The 16,916-nt window shown below is 51.6% G+C and overlaps 5 protein-coding genes across 5 annotated transcripts; 3 read left to right on the plus strand and 2 right to left on the minus strand.

Annotated features, from left to right (window-relative positions):
• Positions 1-1,954: 1,954 nt before the first annotated feature.
• On the minus strand, positions 1,955-2,977 carry EsH8_I_000322 (uncharacterized protein; the record flags this gene model as incomplete). Its single annotated transcript, XM_083267735.1, has 1 exon — positions 1,955-2,977. The coding sequence occupies one exon, from the start codon at positions 2,975-2,977 to the stop codon at positions 1,955-1,957; it is 1,023 nt and encodes a 340-aa protein (XP_083118173.1).
• Positions 2,978-5,687: 2,710 nt separating this feature from the next.
• Positions 5,688-6,256, plus strand: EsH8_I_000323 (DUF4334 domain-containing protein; the record flags this gene model as incomplete). The annotated part of the gene is made up of 3 exons (XM_083267736.1): positions 5,688-5,698; positions 5,762-6,029; positions 6,089-6,256. 3 exons carry the CDS (start codon positions 5,688-5,690, stop codon positions 6,254-6,256), a joined length of 447 nt encoding a protein of 148 aa, XP_083118174.1.
• Positions 6,257-7,299: 1,043 nt separating this feature from the next.
• Positions 7,300-9,246, plus strand: EsH8_I_000324 (PLC-like phosphodiesterase; the record flags this gene model as incomplete). The annotated part of the gene is made up of 1 exon (XM_083267737.1): positions 7,300-9,246. The coding sequence occupies one exon, from the start codon at positions 7,300-7,302 to the stop codon at positions 9,244-9,246; it is 1,947 nt and encodes a 648-aa protein (XP_083118175.1).
• A 2,122-nt stretch (positions 9,247-11,368) lies between these two features.
• On the plus strand, positions 11,369-12,501 carry EsH8_I_000325 (uncharacterized protein; the record flags this gene model as incomplete). The annotated part of the gene is made up of 4 exons (XM_083267738.1): positions 11,369-11,490; positions 11,585-12,004; positions 12,064-12,416; positions 12,470-12,501. The coding sequence occupies 4 exons, from the start codon at positions 11,369-11,371 to the stop codon at positions 12,499-12,501; spliced, it is 927 nt and encodes a 308-aa protein (XP_083118176.1).
• Positions 12,502-15,020: 2,519 nt separating this feature from the next.
• Positions 15,021-16,178, minus strand: EsH8_I_000326 (alpha/beta hydrolase; the record flags this gene model as incomplete). The annotated part of the gene is made up of 1 exon (XM_083267739.1): positions 15,021-16,178. The coding sequence occupies one exon, from the start codon at positions 16,176-16,178 to the stop codon at positions 15,021-15,023; it is 1,158 nt and encodes a 385-aa protein (XP_083118177.1).
• Positions 16,179-16,916: the final 738 nt, after the last annotated feature.

Consider the following 16,916-nt stretch of genomic DNA (forward strand, 5'->3'; position numbering starts at 1 on the left):
CGTGGAAAAATAGAGTCCGGGATGAAATGAGTTTTGAGGCTTGGGGCTTGGCCAGACCTTGGCACATGGTTGGAAAAGACATCCGATAGGTCAATTGGGGAATCCGGTCCTGATAATGATGCAGAGAGCTCAGCTTGGCTATTCTGGGCATTCTGGAGACGAAAGCACTCGAATTTGAGTGTCGTTTTGAGGGTTAAGGTGGACTTCAATGATCAATATTTAAAGCTCGGCATGGTTCGATTACTGTAGGTAGGAAGACCTTACCCGGGAAGGGGCAAGATCTGCCTTCTCACAAGCGAGAAGGAATACTACACTTACTGAGGTGTCGCGTCAAGACGGACAATCATTTTTCCTCGAGGGTATTTTGGGTTACTTGGCATGCAGTAGAAGCTTGGAAAGCAACCCGACATGTGTTGAGGAGGGGGACCCTGACTAAAGCAATACCCGTCGAGTGCTACTAGGCTAGGAGGCACCGCCGTTCAACATGCTATTACGTCAAAAGCCAGCATATTTACCTGAACCCCAGAGAGCAGTATATTTAGAAGAAACAGCGCTTTTAACGTTCCTTTCAAACCTCAACATCCAATGTGATCCATCCGCTTTGTACCCGGGTCACAAAGATACATCGTCTTCAATCTTCATTTTCCCAATGAACGTCACCTCCAGATCTGTCATCATGAGTTGTGACTTCCGATTCAGAGAGTAGTTTTGGATGTGCAGCAATCAGCCAGGCTATGTTCAATGCAGCCTGGTCCATGACTAGTTATGCCTTGAAGAGATAAATTATGCATCTTGAAATTTAAAGAGCTTGAAATGATTTAGCGTTCGTTATAAAACCAGACGTAGTGATACGTAAACTTAAGCGTGATCTATTAGAAAAAAAGGCGATAGTATTAAATAAGTATATATCTAACCCGACTCCCCAGATCAGAAATTCAAAGCTGTATTGGCGGAAATTGTGTTAGCTTAGAAAGCTGGGAAGGAGGCATGAAATAAGGGACTGTTTTTGCTCCAAGACTTTGAGGGGATAACTCTTTAGAACCTGGCTTCGGGACGATCGCGAAGAGGGAGACTTTAGAGTTGATGTAAGTCACTGCGGTGGAAGCAGGAATCCATAAAAACATCACATTGAGTGGAAATACGAGTAACGCTAAAGGGTCACCGGAAACTCTGCTGACATATTGACAGGAAAAGTTGCCGAAGTATTGAGATTGATGTACTTCCCTACAAAAGAATGCACTCCACAGGCTGGCCAAAGTCACATCTTTGTTTTAGGTCAATCTGAGGTTTTGCCGTACGGGTTCAGACAATGCTTTGCCCCGTCTAACGGGTTTACTTAGTAGCAATGCCTACAAATACCCGTTGTAATAGTAACTTGGCGAAATGTATGCCTGTTGGCTAAAGTGGCTGGGACCTTCGCTCACTTCCTCTGACTGCCTGCGCAGAGGGAAACTGCAATGCTTCCCACCAATTCAGCGGCTCCATCAGTGACTTCACTATTTAGTGTTAACAAAAGGGTTGAAGTAGAGGTTAATAACTAAGCCAAACTTCTCCAATTCAAGTCGATCAACTGAAACAGATCTTTATTATAAACCCTTATACAATACTACCTTCAACATCCGTTTATAACGGCTCCATGTTCATTAGCTTTAGTCCAGTACGAGCCTGATAGAGACGAATTGCAAATGAAAGATTAAAGACGCCAAGAATATGTATTGGAAGCTAAGCAAAGTTGCCCTTTCTAGTTTGGTAGTTATGATTTAGTTGGGCTGGAAAGTAACATCGACTCGCCGATAGCCAATCAAACACAAGGGCAGACAAGCAAGGGAAATGCATGTGTAAGATGCATTTTGTCTGCCTAACTACATCCAGCTCAGTCGCACTACCGTGTTCGTTACTTTGCTCAGCTTATCCATCCATAACGGGAACAACAGACAAACGAGACGTGATTCCATCACTCGTACGCAGTTCCAACAAGTTTGTTCGATTCCTCCCAAAGTTTCTTAGCAGTCTCCTCGTCGTATGCCCAAGGAGCATAGCCCACTGGATTCTGCATCCAATCTTCATCAGGCTTTGCTGGCTTTTCTTCAGCAAGGTTATTGAGGAACTTGCCGCCTCGCCCTTCCCAGTCCTTGCTCAAGGCAGCGTAAACAGTCGTGGCTGCTCCCTGAGGAATATTCTTCATGAGCTTTTGCAACGCTTCATCCTTGTTGAAAAAGTGATCTAGGACGTCTTTGGGGAGAAATTGAGTGAGGTTGGTATCGATGACCCCGGGGTGCACCGAAAGAGCATGCAGCCCCTCAAACCCATACCGCCTCTCGATCTCGTTGGCAAGGTAAATGTTGGCGGTTTTGGATCGTCCGTACGCAGTCCACGGTTCGTAGGGTTCTTTTTTGAAGTCGAGGTCGTCGAGACGAACACCTGAAGCACGGTGGCCCATAGAAGATACAGAGATGACTCGCGATTGAAACTCGGGCGTGGATGCTGAAAGAAGGGCAGGCTTCAGCAGATTGAATAGGAGGAAGTGGCCCAAATAGTTGGTGCCAAATTGAGTCTCGAAGCCATCTTCAGTCTTTCCTTCAGGTGTGGCCATAACACCAGCGTTGAGTACAAGCAGGTTGAGCTTTTCACTCTTAGCAAGGAACTCCCTGGCTGCTGAGCGCACTGAGACAAGAGAATCCAGACGTAGCTCAATAGCGTGGATAGGAGCCCCAGACTTAGGACCAGGTCCGTTCTTGACGCCGTCAATGGCCTGTTGGGCCTTGGCGGAGTCTCTAGCCGTGAGGAAGAGAGTGGCGCCTGTGGCGTGAAAAGCGCGTGCTGTCTCAAGACCAATGCCAGTGTTTGCACCAGTCACAAGGACCGTTTTTCCAGCAAGTTTGCCGATGAGTCCTTCGTCTTCAACGACTTGAAGAGCAGTGGGCCGGGCATCTCCTGGACCCTGGGGGTTGACGTGAGAAGCAGTGTATTTAGACATTGTTGTGGTTTGATGCTGAAAAACTCTTTACGAGCCTGTTTGTAGATGGTAAAATGGTAGTGAGGCAATCTTCAGTTGATGAAGTATTGATGATTCGAGCATGGAAATCTGAGCTTTTATGATTCAGGCCTTAGTAGATCGGACTATGACTACCAGTACTCTGAGCTAGAATTCCCTAACTAGGTAATGTAAATACGGCCTTCAGCTGTCTCCACAACTGCTTACAAGATTACAAATGAACTTGGGCAGCACTTCTAATTAAAACTCTATCTAGAACTATTCAATAAAGACCCGGTTTTAGAGTTGCTCCGTAGGCTTGAAGTTTGCCGTCCGAGTAAGGAGATTTCTATCACAACGCATTTGTAATCTGTGCAGGAGCATCCAAGCACCTACCTTGCCCATGCGGTGTCCAGTCTGTCCGTAATTAATTATGAATCTAACCCAAAGTTGAGTATGAGAGTATCTAGCAGTCTCGGTCCACTTTTTACTTCATGGCTGTCATGACACGTGCTCCTAGATGGCCGTTTACTTTCTCATGTGAATTTTTAGCCTGTTACATTTTACTGGACATCGTTTCCTCAGCTCTCCACAAAACAAACATTTCAGAGCTAGGTTCGTAAACCGGCCTATCGTTAGGAGGCTTTGGGGGATGAGGAACAAGGCCTACTTTCTTAGGCCCACCGGCATAGCTGATGTTACTACTCTACATTACTTCAACAGTTTTACTAGGCGGGTTGATCTAACAAAGACGGCTAAATATCAGCCCGTCTCTCCAAATTCTGTTAGCCGACAGTTCGTCATCAAGATAACTGCATCAGGGCCTTTGGCCTTTCTCACGCAGTGCTTAAATTGCCGTCGTTGTGTCATAAGCTTCTGTAGTTGATGGGCTGAACATTCCATTGTAGCATTGAATAGCCGAGCCGTCTTGCGTGCCTTGTTATACACAGGAAGACTACCCGTATCAGTAGTGGTTGTCCGAATTAGACGCGACCCCGGATGAAAATATTATTACTTCTAGTGCCGCTGGGGCAATTCTCTTCACAAAATTGACAAATCCTGCGGTCCTTGATCTCCTCTATCACTGTCACATCTAGATTTTGAATGGATTATTTCGCCGGCCCTGCATGACAAAAGACCAGGGAGAGCATCGTAGGCAGCTGAGGAATGGTCTGAGGAGCAACAGTGTAAGGTCCTGGAGGAAGGACGTTAGCGCTCAACGATGGGTCATGCACGACGGGATATGGGGCGTACAGTAAACTCTCTTTTGGACTAGTGTTTAAGACTTTGGGCTAGGTGCCATTACCTCCCATGTCGCGGAATTCCGACCACTAGATTCAATGATGATTATCTTGACGCTGGTGGGGCGTCCGGAGTTCCGTCCAATCAAAATGAAGCAACCACGGAATATCGAAGAGAAACAACTGGTCACTATAATCTTGTTTAATTAGACGGCAGCGGACAGATTTTGCATTAGTAATGGAAAATTAGCAAGAGGAAGAAAATATGAGTGCAAGTTTCGCTAACATGTCACAGCCGATTGTTTGGTGTTTGCATCAAGACGGGTGCTTGGCTAAAGGAGCAAGATCGGTAGCATGACTGTCAAAGTGGGCAAAATGCAGCAGAATGTGGTTTAAACTATTTAATAATAGTAGACACGTTCTAGCTAGCGATGAGACAGCTTGAAAAAAAAAAAAAAAAACGGGAGATCGAGATGGACAAAAGAGACTTAATAGTGGCTCATACGAACTATACACGGTGATTATCGATTGGTGTCAGGACTCAACTTGGTGCCCATGCCATTGAAGCACAACAAGTTTATTATTATCTAGGATCATGTTTGCGGTTCTCGCCTGTACCTAGACCTGTAGATAGACTGGCATGTCCGTGTGCGAAAACTTTGCAGTCTCAATAACTAGGAGACAACAATATGTTCGAGTGGTGATGGGCAAAGGAGGAGAGAAACAAGGTACCGTCGAGTAGGTGGGAGAGAGGGACTACTTCGTTATTTTGAAGTCTCGCTAGTGAATGCCAGGAAGTCATGGTGGGCCTGCCCCAGCCGCGGAGCTGCCCCTGAAGCTTAAAATTTGTCAGACCTCCGCGTCTGCTGTTACAAACCCAGGATGAAAACCAACCGCCCCCGTGCGCCACCCTTAACGCCACCTAGATTATGAAACTGCATTCTGAATACTCCATGTACCAAAAAGCGTGTGCGGGTGGGATTTACCGCTGCCATAACGTCCGTCCCAAGTCGTACCTCGATCTTCTATCAGCTTCGGCACATTCCGGTTTCGGCCATTATTACCATGTAACCAATATCTAAAGTTGACACCCCACTGCTGGAGGAGACAAGGAAGCCGACCTGGCAGCTTTCGAACGTTGTTGATGGCCTCGGCCGTTGCGGCGGGATATCCGTCCTGCACCTTCCTCCGTGGCCGATGATTTGTCACCATACGTAGTGCCGCGCGTTGTCCGAAGTCCGTCGGAGTTCTTTTATAAGCTCCCAATATTCATAGGTTAGCACGACTTCAGGGGTGCGTACTTGGCCAATACTGAGTCAAGAGTCGCGTTTAACTCAAACCGTTATCGCCGGTACAAACTCAATGTAGAAGATATATGAGGCGAGTAGCTCGGCGTCGATTTCAAAATCTAAAACAAACGTTCAAGAGCACTCGCAGTACCTGATAATTAGGTAATATCTAACACAAACGCAATGCCTAAAACGTCTGTATTTGCACTCTCTTCACTGATTGTCTGAACAAGATCAATATCTTACGAATACTACAGACTACAAGAACAGTTTACGGAGCTCACGAAAGAGGGCCAAGTAGAAGAAGCGGCTATCATTGCTGTGTTCGATCAGCTTAAACCCGCCCATGCCGAGTTTATGTTGGGCAAGTGGGATGGATTCGCCATCAACACAGGCCACAGTTCCCTTGAACAACCGTTTAAATGGGCTGGCAAGGACTTCCGCTCTCTTGACGATGTTGATCCTGTAATGGTGTGGGAAGAGGACGGCAGGCGGACATGGAATTCTGATTTCGGCCATGCACAGGTACGTCGATGTTTCATGCGCACCTAGTCGTATAGGAAAGTGGCCAACAAAACTACCAGGTACGCGAAATCAAGTATCGTGGTGTCCTCACCGCCGGGATGATTTATGACAACTATCCACGCATTGATTCTTTCCGGTATGTTGACGAAAACACCGTGCTCGGCGCTATGGAGGACAAGAATGTTGAGAACAACCGGCCGGTATGGTTTTACCTGAGGAGGATGTGAAGTATAAACCACAGAGCTTGATGAGGGTATACGATGGCAAGAGGCGGAAGGAAATACCCCTTCACCCCTTACTGGTTTAGGTTAGCCAACATTTGCAATACTTCTGCCAGCCCGCTGGCTGTTGGTCAATTATTATCCTATCATCACCATCACCATCACTGGAGAAGTATCCAGCCGCCGCTGCAGCTGGCCAGCTGATTGCCACACAAATCAGCTGACTGATACTGATTGTCTACGTTGTTTAAACTTAACCTTCCTAACCTGTCGGCCCTGGCTGCATCACTATGGATCCTTCTCCCCGCCCTCGATGGAGGGTAGGTCACAACCCGTCACCAAACCATCTAGGCCTGCGGTTACTCATAGGATACTACGAAACGAGCAACTACAGAGACTTGGCATTTTTTTTCGGCAAACGGCAACATGGCACCGTAAACACTCCACTTACATCGCGGTTAACGGCAATTGTGTGGGACTAGCGGGGGGGAAAACATGGGAACCTCGGTCAAGCCGTTCCCTCAGCCTCACGGGGTTCGCTAGCTTCGGCTGTAGCATTTTCGCAAGGCTGAGGTGATCATGAGCCATTGGGTGCCAGTTCAGACTTTTGACTGGCGCAGCGACGAACATATAGTTGGATTATCGAGTGAGGGAGCTTGCCGTTTTGTAGGACGTGTGAAATATATCTTCAAAGGGACGGCCAACACGCCTACTTCTCCGTAATCTGAGCGAGCAACCGATGCTTTCGGCCAGACCGATGGATGGTAGCCACTTTGTGTGGTTTGACTGACACACTATCCTGGATCCAGCCCTATCCCACCGGCCGCACTAGAGCCCCGCGGCCGCCGCCATTGGCCTCTGCGCGCCAAGTTACATGATGCCTTCCTAGTGCACACGCGGTTTGGCGCGGGTGAGGGAATCGCGAGGTTCTGCGCTGGGTCCTTGCCCGGCGCCTTAAAGGCGCGCACAAGCGCCCTCGCGTCAAGCGTCTCGACTTTTACAGGTTTCTCTGGTGCTCACTTTTAACAACCAGTCTACGATCGCCGGCAATGTCTCACGAGTTCCCGCTCCATCAATACAGGGCCGGCGGCGGCCACCCCAGCGGCGAGCGCAAGGGCATACAGGAGAGGCTGGACGAGTCTCTCCTGGGCCATTTCTCCCAGCTGTTCAACAGGTATGCCGGCCCAAACAACAAGTGGCCCCGAGACCAGGTCAGTATCTTCATGCAGCACGTGCAGGCCGAGGACCCCAACGGCCCGGCGGGCTACCTCGCCGACAAAGACGAGCTGGACCTGTTCGAGCTGATCAAGTACATGACCTCGCCCTGCGGCAACGCCCTTGAGATTGCGGCCCCGCAGGACCTGTCGTGGCCGCTGAGCAGCTACTTCATCAGCTCGAGCCACAACACTTACCTCACCGGCAACCAGCTCTCAAGCGATTCCAGTACCGAGGCATACAAGGACGTCCTGCTCCGCGGGTGTCGGTGCATCGAGATCGACGTCTGGGACGGCACGGAGCATTACAAACCCGGCGTCAACGCAGACGCGGTCGACGTCGGCAAGCCAGACACTCCTGCAGACTGCCCACCCGAGAAGATCAGCCGGAGAGACCGAATGGTGATAAAGGTCGGCCGATGGGTGATGAACAGGCTGGAACCAGTTGATCCCGATGGCAGAACTGTCGACGAGAGGCTCTCGGACATCATCCGGGCCGAGCCGCGGGTTCTCCACGGCTTCACACTCACCAAGGAGGTCCTCTTCCGCGACGTGTGCCAGGTGGTCAAGGAATACGCCTTCGCCGTGTCGGACCTCCCGCTCATCGTCAGCCTGGAAGTACACTGCTCTCCGCTGCAGCAGGGCACCATGGTCGACGCCATGGAGGAGGCGTGGGGGGAATATCTCCTCCCGACGCCCGAAGCCGAGCCCACATCCCTGCCGTCGCCCGATCAGCTGCGCAAGAAGATCCTCGTCAAGGTCAAGTACGTCCCCGAAGGCAAGGACGGTGCCGAGAGCACCACCACCGGAGGCTCAGAAGACGACGACAGCATGCTAGAGGTCGTTACGGAAGGATGCGAAAAGAAGACGAAAAAGGTCAAGGCGCCCAAGATCATCCCCCGCCTGAGCCGTCTGGGCATCCACACGCGCGGCATCACGTTCAAGTCCCTCGAGGAGCCCGAGGCGTCGATGCCGAACCACATTTTTTCGCTTTCGGAAAAGGCGGCGTTTACTATCCAGAGGAGGATGCCAAAGGCCCTGTTTGCGCATAATATGGACTTCCTCATGCGAACGTACCCGCACGGCATGCGGGTAGACTCGTCCAACTTCGACCCCGTCATCTTTTGGCGTGCGGGCGTACAGGTCGTCGCGCTGAACTGGCAGTCCTGGGACAACGGGATGATTCTCAACGAGGGCATGTTCGCGGGTTCGGATGGCTACGTTCTCAAGCCGAAGGGGTATCGCCGCGACAAGGGCTTGGAGTGGACACCCAAAGTTGACGTGCAGAAGGAGGATGAGATGGGAGTGCAGATCCAGAGCAGGACACTGGATAGGGTGGCCGTTACGGTGCTGGCAGCTCAGAACCTTCCGCTGCTGAACCGGGGAGATGACCCGGCCAAGTTCATCCCGTACGTTAAGGTCGGGCTGCACACGGAGCCGGATGCGCTGGCAGCCATGGTGGGCGAGGATGCGGACGAGGACCAGGTCAAGCAAGTCGGCTACCGCGGCGAGACGGGGAAGAGCAAGGGCACTAGCCCGGACTTTGGCGGCGAGGTGATTGAGTTCCTCAACATTGAGGGTGTTGTTCCCGAGTTGACATTCCTGTCGTTCGTGATCATGAACGACGTTGTGGGACTGGATGCCATGGCTGCATGGGCGTGCGTGCGTCTGGACAGGTTGAGGCTCGGGTACCGCTTCGTCAGACTGCTGGACAAGGACGGCATGCCGAGCAAGGGCATCCTCTTAATCAAGACGGAGGTTACGGAGGCTGTGGCAGCGTGAGGTAAGGGGTAAAGGAGGGCTGTTGCCTCCACTTGGTTGCCCAGGTAGGTAATCGCGTGCATGAGGTCTTGAAAGCTTTGAGCCTGCCTGGGTCTTTCGAACGGTCCAAACGTTGCAGACTGGGGCCAGTATCAACTTCGGCCATGCTTTCCCACGACTTTTCGTCCGACACCGAAACGATTCAGTTGAAGGCTACTGCCATAGTCTGAAAATGCTCTGGGGCAATAGATAGGATGCTATATTTGAAAAGGAAAGGCCGGAGCTGATGATATCGGCTTGGGACGCTGTGGTCCGGCGCACCCAAGTTCCGTTTTGCTCAAATTAAAGAACAACGCCCATCATTTTGGGTTGGTAGGGTTAGCATTGATAAGGGTTTAATGATCCGCCTATTAGTAGCCGATGAAGGCATTTCTACCTCAACAGTCTAATGGTGTTTGTTGAGTTCTATAGCTATTTGTCAACACCTGGGAACAGTTATAATCGTGACTTACTTCACGTACGAAAGAATGACATGGGTATAAGTCAGTTTGACGGGATATTTGAGTTTAATCAAAGTCTCCAACCTACTCATTACTTGAAATAAGCTGTTCCGGTTCTCCTCGTATCAGCAAAGCGCGGTGCTTCAAGGAGATGCGCGTATGGATTCACATTCAACAGTGTTCCAAGACGCTATCACGCGGCGTACCGACCGCAAGGTAAAGATTACCACGCAGCTCATGTTTAGTTGGCAATCAGAATGACATAAGTGCATACAACATCAGATCTTTTCTCAAACGTTCTCCTCCAGCTCCGTCATCATCCTGAGCGAAAGGGGCCGCTGCTCTAGGAAGCCCGACAAGCACTAGTAGCGAGTTGTGGGACGATTTCGCTTGTAAAATGAAGCTGGCCAACAGTTCCACAAGAGAGACTCAGTGCTTCAAACCCAAGACGTCCCTCATGATATTATTTCTTATGAACGGATGTTTTGTGTGGCCGAGACTGGCCTTTAAGATTGTTTTCATGCACCGTATTGCGATTGAGGATGCCATCACTCCCATGTGCCCATTTGGCCCCGAAGTGGCGCTCGCTGCCAGCAATATGCCAGGCATGTGAGATGCAATCTACTTTGCCGACAACAAAGAATGGCAGCCCAATCGATTCCTCAAGCTGTGTGGGAAGCTATGGTAAGGAGAACTCCGCACAGTTCGTGATAACTACTACGGTGGCCCAAGTTGCCCCGGCCGACTGACTGTTTGGCCTGGAGCACGATAGCGATGAAGCGGAGCCTGCGGAATACTCCCTGAGACAGCAGGACTGCTTTAGCTCGAGGGCGGGTTGGATTTCCTGGCGACACCAATGAGTCATACGTAGCACGATGGCCTACAACGGCTGTGCACACGGTACAGCGCGTTCTTTTTCCGGAATTTAACAGCTTTGGAGATTTTGGGCCATTACCAGCCTCCCGCGTCGGCCTCCTTGCTCTCGTTGCGGCGTAGCTGCGTGCTCGGCGCTCTTTTAAATCCTGCATAGTTGCCATTGCTGCAGCTTCCCAAAGTGCCCTGTCCAGCTGCTTACTCTGTGCCTCCGGGACCCCCTGGACTCTGGGCCTGCCGGCCTGAAAGAATAAGGCAAACACGATCCCGGGGAATACCGGGGGGGACACGGACATAAGCCCCGTGACACCCGAAGTTGGATCCGATTCCTAGCATGCTCCACCCGCACATTGCACAATCATTCAAACCACTGCGTTATGTATATACTTGCTTCGTCGTTTATCGCGAGCTTTACCACCCTCCAGGGTTGACACTAGATTATGGTGCTCATCGTGACCTCAGCCGGCCAGCCATCGAACCCGGCGTTTTCAATTTACGGTCAATTAGTGTAAGAGAATGTGCAATTCCATGGTACCAAGCACAAGCCCCCCTAGTGCTGCCTTAAAACAGTGGACTAGCCGCGGTGGATAGCCGGCGAGGTGCCGGACATCCCTAGTGTAATACGCCGGGTCCACTTCCAAAGTTCCAACCGTTTTGCTCAACGGGTACCGCGTTGTTTTCAGGCTTCTATTTATTCCATTTGTAATCATTTCCGCTCCTTCTTCACGTCAAACTACTCTACCGTAACCAGCTCGTTAACCATACTCGCCATGGGTGCCTCTCCTGCTGATTCGGCCAAAGGGCCTCAGGGCATTGACCTCTACTCTCGCTTTGCTCTTGCCGGCGCCCTGGGCTGCTCCGTCACTCACGGTGCCTTCACCCCAGTCGATGTGTACGTGTCCATCAACCTATCAGCTTCGAGAGATGATCCATCTTCACCCTCGTGCTCTACTTACACTCACGACAACCTCACTGACACCGTCCAGCGTCAAGACCAAGATCCAGCTCGACCCGGCCACCTACAACCGTGGCATGATCGGCGGCTTCCGCCAGGTCATCCAGAACGAGGGCGCCGGCGCCCTCCTGACCGGCTTCGGCCCGACGTTCACCGGGTACTTCATCCAGGGCGCCTTCAAATTCGGCGGGTACGAGTTCTTCAAGAAGCAGTCGATCGATTTCCTCGGCATTGAGACCGCCCGCCGGAACCGCACTGCCGTCTACTCCGTCTCGGCCGCCTCGGCCGAGTTCTTCGCCTCAATCGCGCTCAGCCCGCTCGAGGCCACCCGCATCCGCCTCGTCTCCACCCCCGGCTTCGCCAATGGCCTGGTCGGCGGCTTCAGCAAGATCCTCATGCAGGAGGGCATCGGCGCCTTCTACTCTGGATTCGTCCCCATTCTGTTCAAGCAGTATGTTGAATTTGCGCAAAGAATCTCAGTAGTGGGACCAAACTGACACAGTTACACAGGGTTCCCTACACCGTCACCAAGTTCGTCGCCTTCGAGAAGGTGTCCGAGGCCATCTTCGCCCAGCTTGACAAGTCCAGTCTCTCGGGTGGCGCCCAGACGGCCGTGAACCTGGGTTCCGGCCTCATCGCCGGTTTCGCCGCTGCCATTGTTTCTCAGCCGGCCGATACCATGCTGTCCAAGATCAACAAGACGAAGGGTCTGCCGGGTGAAAGCACCGTCTCCCGCCTGGTCAAGATTGCCGGCGAGCTCGGCCTCCGCGGTTCTTTCGCTGGCCTGCCTACTCGTCTGTTCATGGTTGGTGGTCTCACTGCTGGCCAATTCGCCATCTACGGTAGCATCAAGAAGGCTCTTGGTAAGTCTCCGTGTTCATTTGATTCCTTTGATAATGGCTGACTCTTTCTGTAGGTGCCACCAATGGTGTTGAGATCGCCAAGTGATTGATGCATTTGGGGGTGGGTGTGTTCTCCCGTAGTTCTCATAGATAGGGGAGTGTTTCACACATATTCAAAAACTGCTGAATGACTCTTGACCTGTCTTATGTGAATATGAACTAGCTATGCGCTCCCAGGAATCAAGCAATGTTGGTGATTAGCCCTGTATGCTTGGCAGGTATACGGAACTAATCAGAACTTCAGGCGCCGCGAGGTCGAGCCGACCACGCCGAAATACGTATCTGAAGAATGAGCTTTCTTTTGCCATCAAGAAGATTCGAAGTAACCCAGAATTTAGAGGAAGCAATCCGAAACGGCATACATGCTACTAGTGCTAGCACAGGCACTATACACAACTCTCATGCCAGCTGCTGGGAATCATCCGACTGAAGTTGTTAGCTAACTCTTATCTCTAGTCTAAGACGTTGTCAGGCACCTAGACGACATCAGGGGCATACTGAGGAACGAGCAGTGTAGGCGCAAGTATTTAGGGCTGAGATAGCAAGGAGGAAGTGTGGCCGTATAAGTATAAGAAGTTTGGATTGCCCCATGCAATCCAAGAGGGCAGCTTTCAGCAATAGTCTTACCTACTACCTACTTACGAATACGGAGATACTGCGCTATCCACTCTGCTTGTCAACACCTCTGACAGACATATAGTCTTTTAAGGAGTAAAAGCAAATGTATATAGAGTTGATAAGAATAGGGCACTAAGAGCCGTAGGAACTACTAGCAGCGGTTTGTAAAGTCCATGTTTAACTTAACTATTTTATATGATTACAGCAGCGACTGACGCCTAACGTAGAAAAAACTCCCTTTCCAAAATATACTATTGATAGGTTAGTAGATATTATAACGTGTACGCAGCAAGCGAAGGGGGCAGCAAGTAGAGTACCCAAGTAGCACACCGAATAGAAGCAGGCACTCCAGTGTGCAAACCAGCACAACTGGGCCAACGACCTTTGGGAAATTGTGGCGGTCGTAGACAGCAAACCGGCAGAGGCTGGAGGAGTTGCGCGATGCAGAGACGGAGAGTAGGTTAAGGGTACTGTAATCCAAGTTCTAAAAAAAAAGAAATCCACCATTATTACAACTAACATAGCACGTGGTATTAAAGGGCATGTTAAAGTATCTGTTGGAAACCGGGTGCTGTGAATACAGCGATCGTCAAGACTCGTCTCCGGATATCCGCGGATATGTATGCTTTACCGCCTCGCCACCTCACCTTTCCTCATCGGCAAGCGTTGGCAAGTGATGTTCGGCATCCTCTATACTGACAGTAGCATACTATGGCTGGTTGGTAGCAGCCTTTTGACAGGCCTCCGCGTGCGCGGCCGAGACAAAAAGTCTCTGTTGTAACGCCCTGTGGAGCGCGGGGACCTTAATACGCGTGAGGACCTTTCTCTCGGACTTGTTACATCTATCCCACTGCCTCTGTGGCTGACTGTGCCGATTGTATCCATGCTATTATGGTGGCAACGAAACATAAGTGCCCGCAAAAAATCCGAAAACACCACCCGGATGCCGCGACACCTGAGAGGTGTTTTCAGACTTTCTGGTAGGCACTGTAGCTTACATCCTCGACAGCGCGGGTGGCATCGCGTACCGTGGATATGATCGGCTCAGGAATTCCCTGCCACGGGTTCTAAACAACACCCACAAACACAAACCTTTGTCTCTTTACCAGCATCAGCCAAGCAAAGGCTGCTCCTCAGGAAACAATGCATCAAGGAAACGACGACGAGTTGATATAGGGACGACGTGCGCGGAAACTATTCGCAGAAGCCTGCTGCAAGGCAGAAGTCTATCTACTCTTGGCTCGTCTGGGATAGATGGATCACTTGGCCCCGGTAGCTGAACTCTACAGGTCAGCCTCATGCGACCCTCACAGCCCGCCGTTAGTCACTCAAACTTAGACAGTGTGCATGGTATTTCTAATCCGGGGTTAAGCTACAATAGAATACATTGAGATTTTGCTGGTAGGGAACCTTACAGAACGGTTTACCATCCAATGACATGAAGGGATGACCCCGCCATTGATGCACACTGGACCAAACAGCAGACGGCAGTATCAAGCAGTCGCTTTGGCGGGTTTGCCATGTTCTCATGTGGGGATGAAGGATACGCGGACTCTCCACCGGTCGAGCTCTAAATCAATGTCTATTTCGCTGAGGTAACCGAAGATCTGTGTGTATGTGTCCGATCTTACGTATTGGTGTGGCTTCAGCGAGCCGCACACCCGGCGCAGCTCGGCCAAGCATCGAAAGTCGCCGATCCCCACCACTTTTATGTTCGAGCCTATTCAATGTACAGCCCACAACCCCATGCACTAGTCCATAAACTTCGGGCACCTTCAACATTGGACCCTGAAAGAGTCCTGTATTAGAACCGTGGTCCTTTCCTGGGATACTGCGGAGGGCGGTTGATTTGGTGCGCTGGCGTCTCCGCCGAGAGGCATGTGCTTGTGCCAAGTGCCCGACGACGAATCTTGCGCAGCGTCGAGGACGCGGCCCGGCCGGTGCCCTTCATCCAAGCTTTGGCACGGGGTTATCAATCCAGTCCTTGGCAGCCGCGATGGCCTCGCCGTACTCAACCATCACGGACTCTTTGGGCGTGAAGGGCGGGGGTTTATCCCACGCGTGCTTTTCAGCCTTGACAACACGCGTGGTAATCCGGCGACCCCGGGACTTTGCTCTTTCCGCAAAAGCCTGGCCCTCCAATAGCAGCATGTCATACTCACACATGCACATATGCATGGGTGGCAGGCGATCCATCATGTCGTCTGTCATCAGCCCCGGGGAGAGCCGAGGGTCACCTCGCTCCGACCTGGGCCTGGGTGGGTACACATAAGAGGCATCAAAAAGATCGGTCATGCTTTTCGGGAGGGTCATGTCGGGCCTCCCACATGTCACGCGCTTCTGCGGCCTTGTCATGGTCCAGTCCAGGAGTGGATAGAAGAGGACCATGCCGGAGATGTCGGGGACTGGGAATTCAAACTTGTAACCCCACCTGTCTGGGTCCTGGAGAATGTTCCAGCTGGCAAGAGCTAGGGTGCCTCCAGCCGAGAAACCCGACAGCAAGACTTTGCTTGTGTCGATGCGAAATTCGTCGGCACGGGCGACGATCTGCAGAATGGCGTCCGTGGAGTCCTCTACGGGGGTGGGGAAGTGGTAGGCCGGAGCAAGGCGGTAGCTCACGGAGAAGACGACGGCATTGAGAGCGGTTGCTACGGCGCCGGTCCAGCGTGCATCGTCAGTCCCCTGTCCTAGGCAGAACCCCCCGCCGTGAAAGTTGATGACTGCAGGGACCTTCCCCGTGGGTTTGCTGGCGGAGATGGTGGGCGGGAGCCAAACGTCGACCCTGATCTTCTCCTTGCCGGGCCATTCCGAAAGGGTCGAGTCCAGCCAGATGACTCTATTCGCAGCTGGCGGGACGGGGGCGGAGAGGTGTTGAAGACCGAAGGCAAAGGCGGTCCCCGAGCGGAGGGCCAACGCGTTGGCGGTCAGGCGCCAGCGGGCGACATTCTCGAGTGGATTATCGTATTCCTCGTCGGGAGTGCCGGCTATGCTGTTGACAACGCTGGTGACCTTGCTGGCAGATTTGCTGCCCTTCTTGCTGTTCTTGCTGGTTCTAGAAGCATTGGAAATACTGGAGACGGTGCGGGTGAGTTTGCTTTGCAGCATCGGGGCATGCGGACTGCGCGGAAAGCGTGCAGTAGTCGGGCTGAGGCTAGTAATGCAGGGGGATAGCGGATGCTCGGACAATCAAAAGGGCATGCCTCAGTATTGAAAACGGTCAAGCAGTGTGTAATGATATCTCGGGTATATCGGAACAAGAGTCAAGTGATTATAGGCCGGGAGGAATGCGGGAGAATAAAGAGAGAGGAAGGGGTGACAAATCAAGGGCTGGCGGGATACGACGTCGACGTCGAGGCAGTCGGGTACCGGGAAGCTAGCGGGAGTAGGAATTGGTGCGGCGAGGCGTCAGGTGCTGTTGATGGCCAAGGTGGCTTGACTTGGCAGACGTGCTTCGCTTGTCTACAACGGAGCAGATGTGGCTGATCAGGATAGACGGCGAGGTAGTTGGAATGTCAGGTTTGGTTGACCAGGTGCTGTGATGTGATGATGTGCGCAGAAGTTCCCATACGTGTATTTGAGAGAAAGCGTACCAATATGAGACACGAACAGGGCAGCATGTCACCATGTCACCATGTCACTATATCCCCATGCTACCACCAAAGAAAACGATCAATCATAGTGGCCAGTGCAGTGCAGTGCCGGTGCCGGTACCAGTTGCCAACGCCACGCAACATGATGCAGTGGAAGTTGCAGCCGCAGAGAGGTCAGTACAGTAAGTACTACCGGTATAGAAAGGAAAGAGGCAAGTGGGTGGCTACTTTCTGAGATGGCAACTTGCATCAC

This window comes from Colletotrichum jinshuiense, chromosome 1, assembly GCF_051148585.1.
Source record: "Colletotrichum jinshuiense chromosome 1, complete sequence".
Classification (NCBI taxonomy): Eukaryota; Fungi; Ascomycota; class Sordariomycetes; order Glomerellales; family Glomerellaceae; genus Colletotrichum; species Colletotrichum jinshuiense.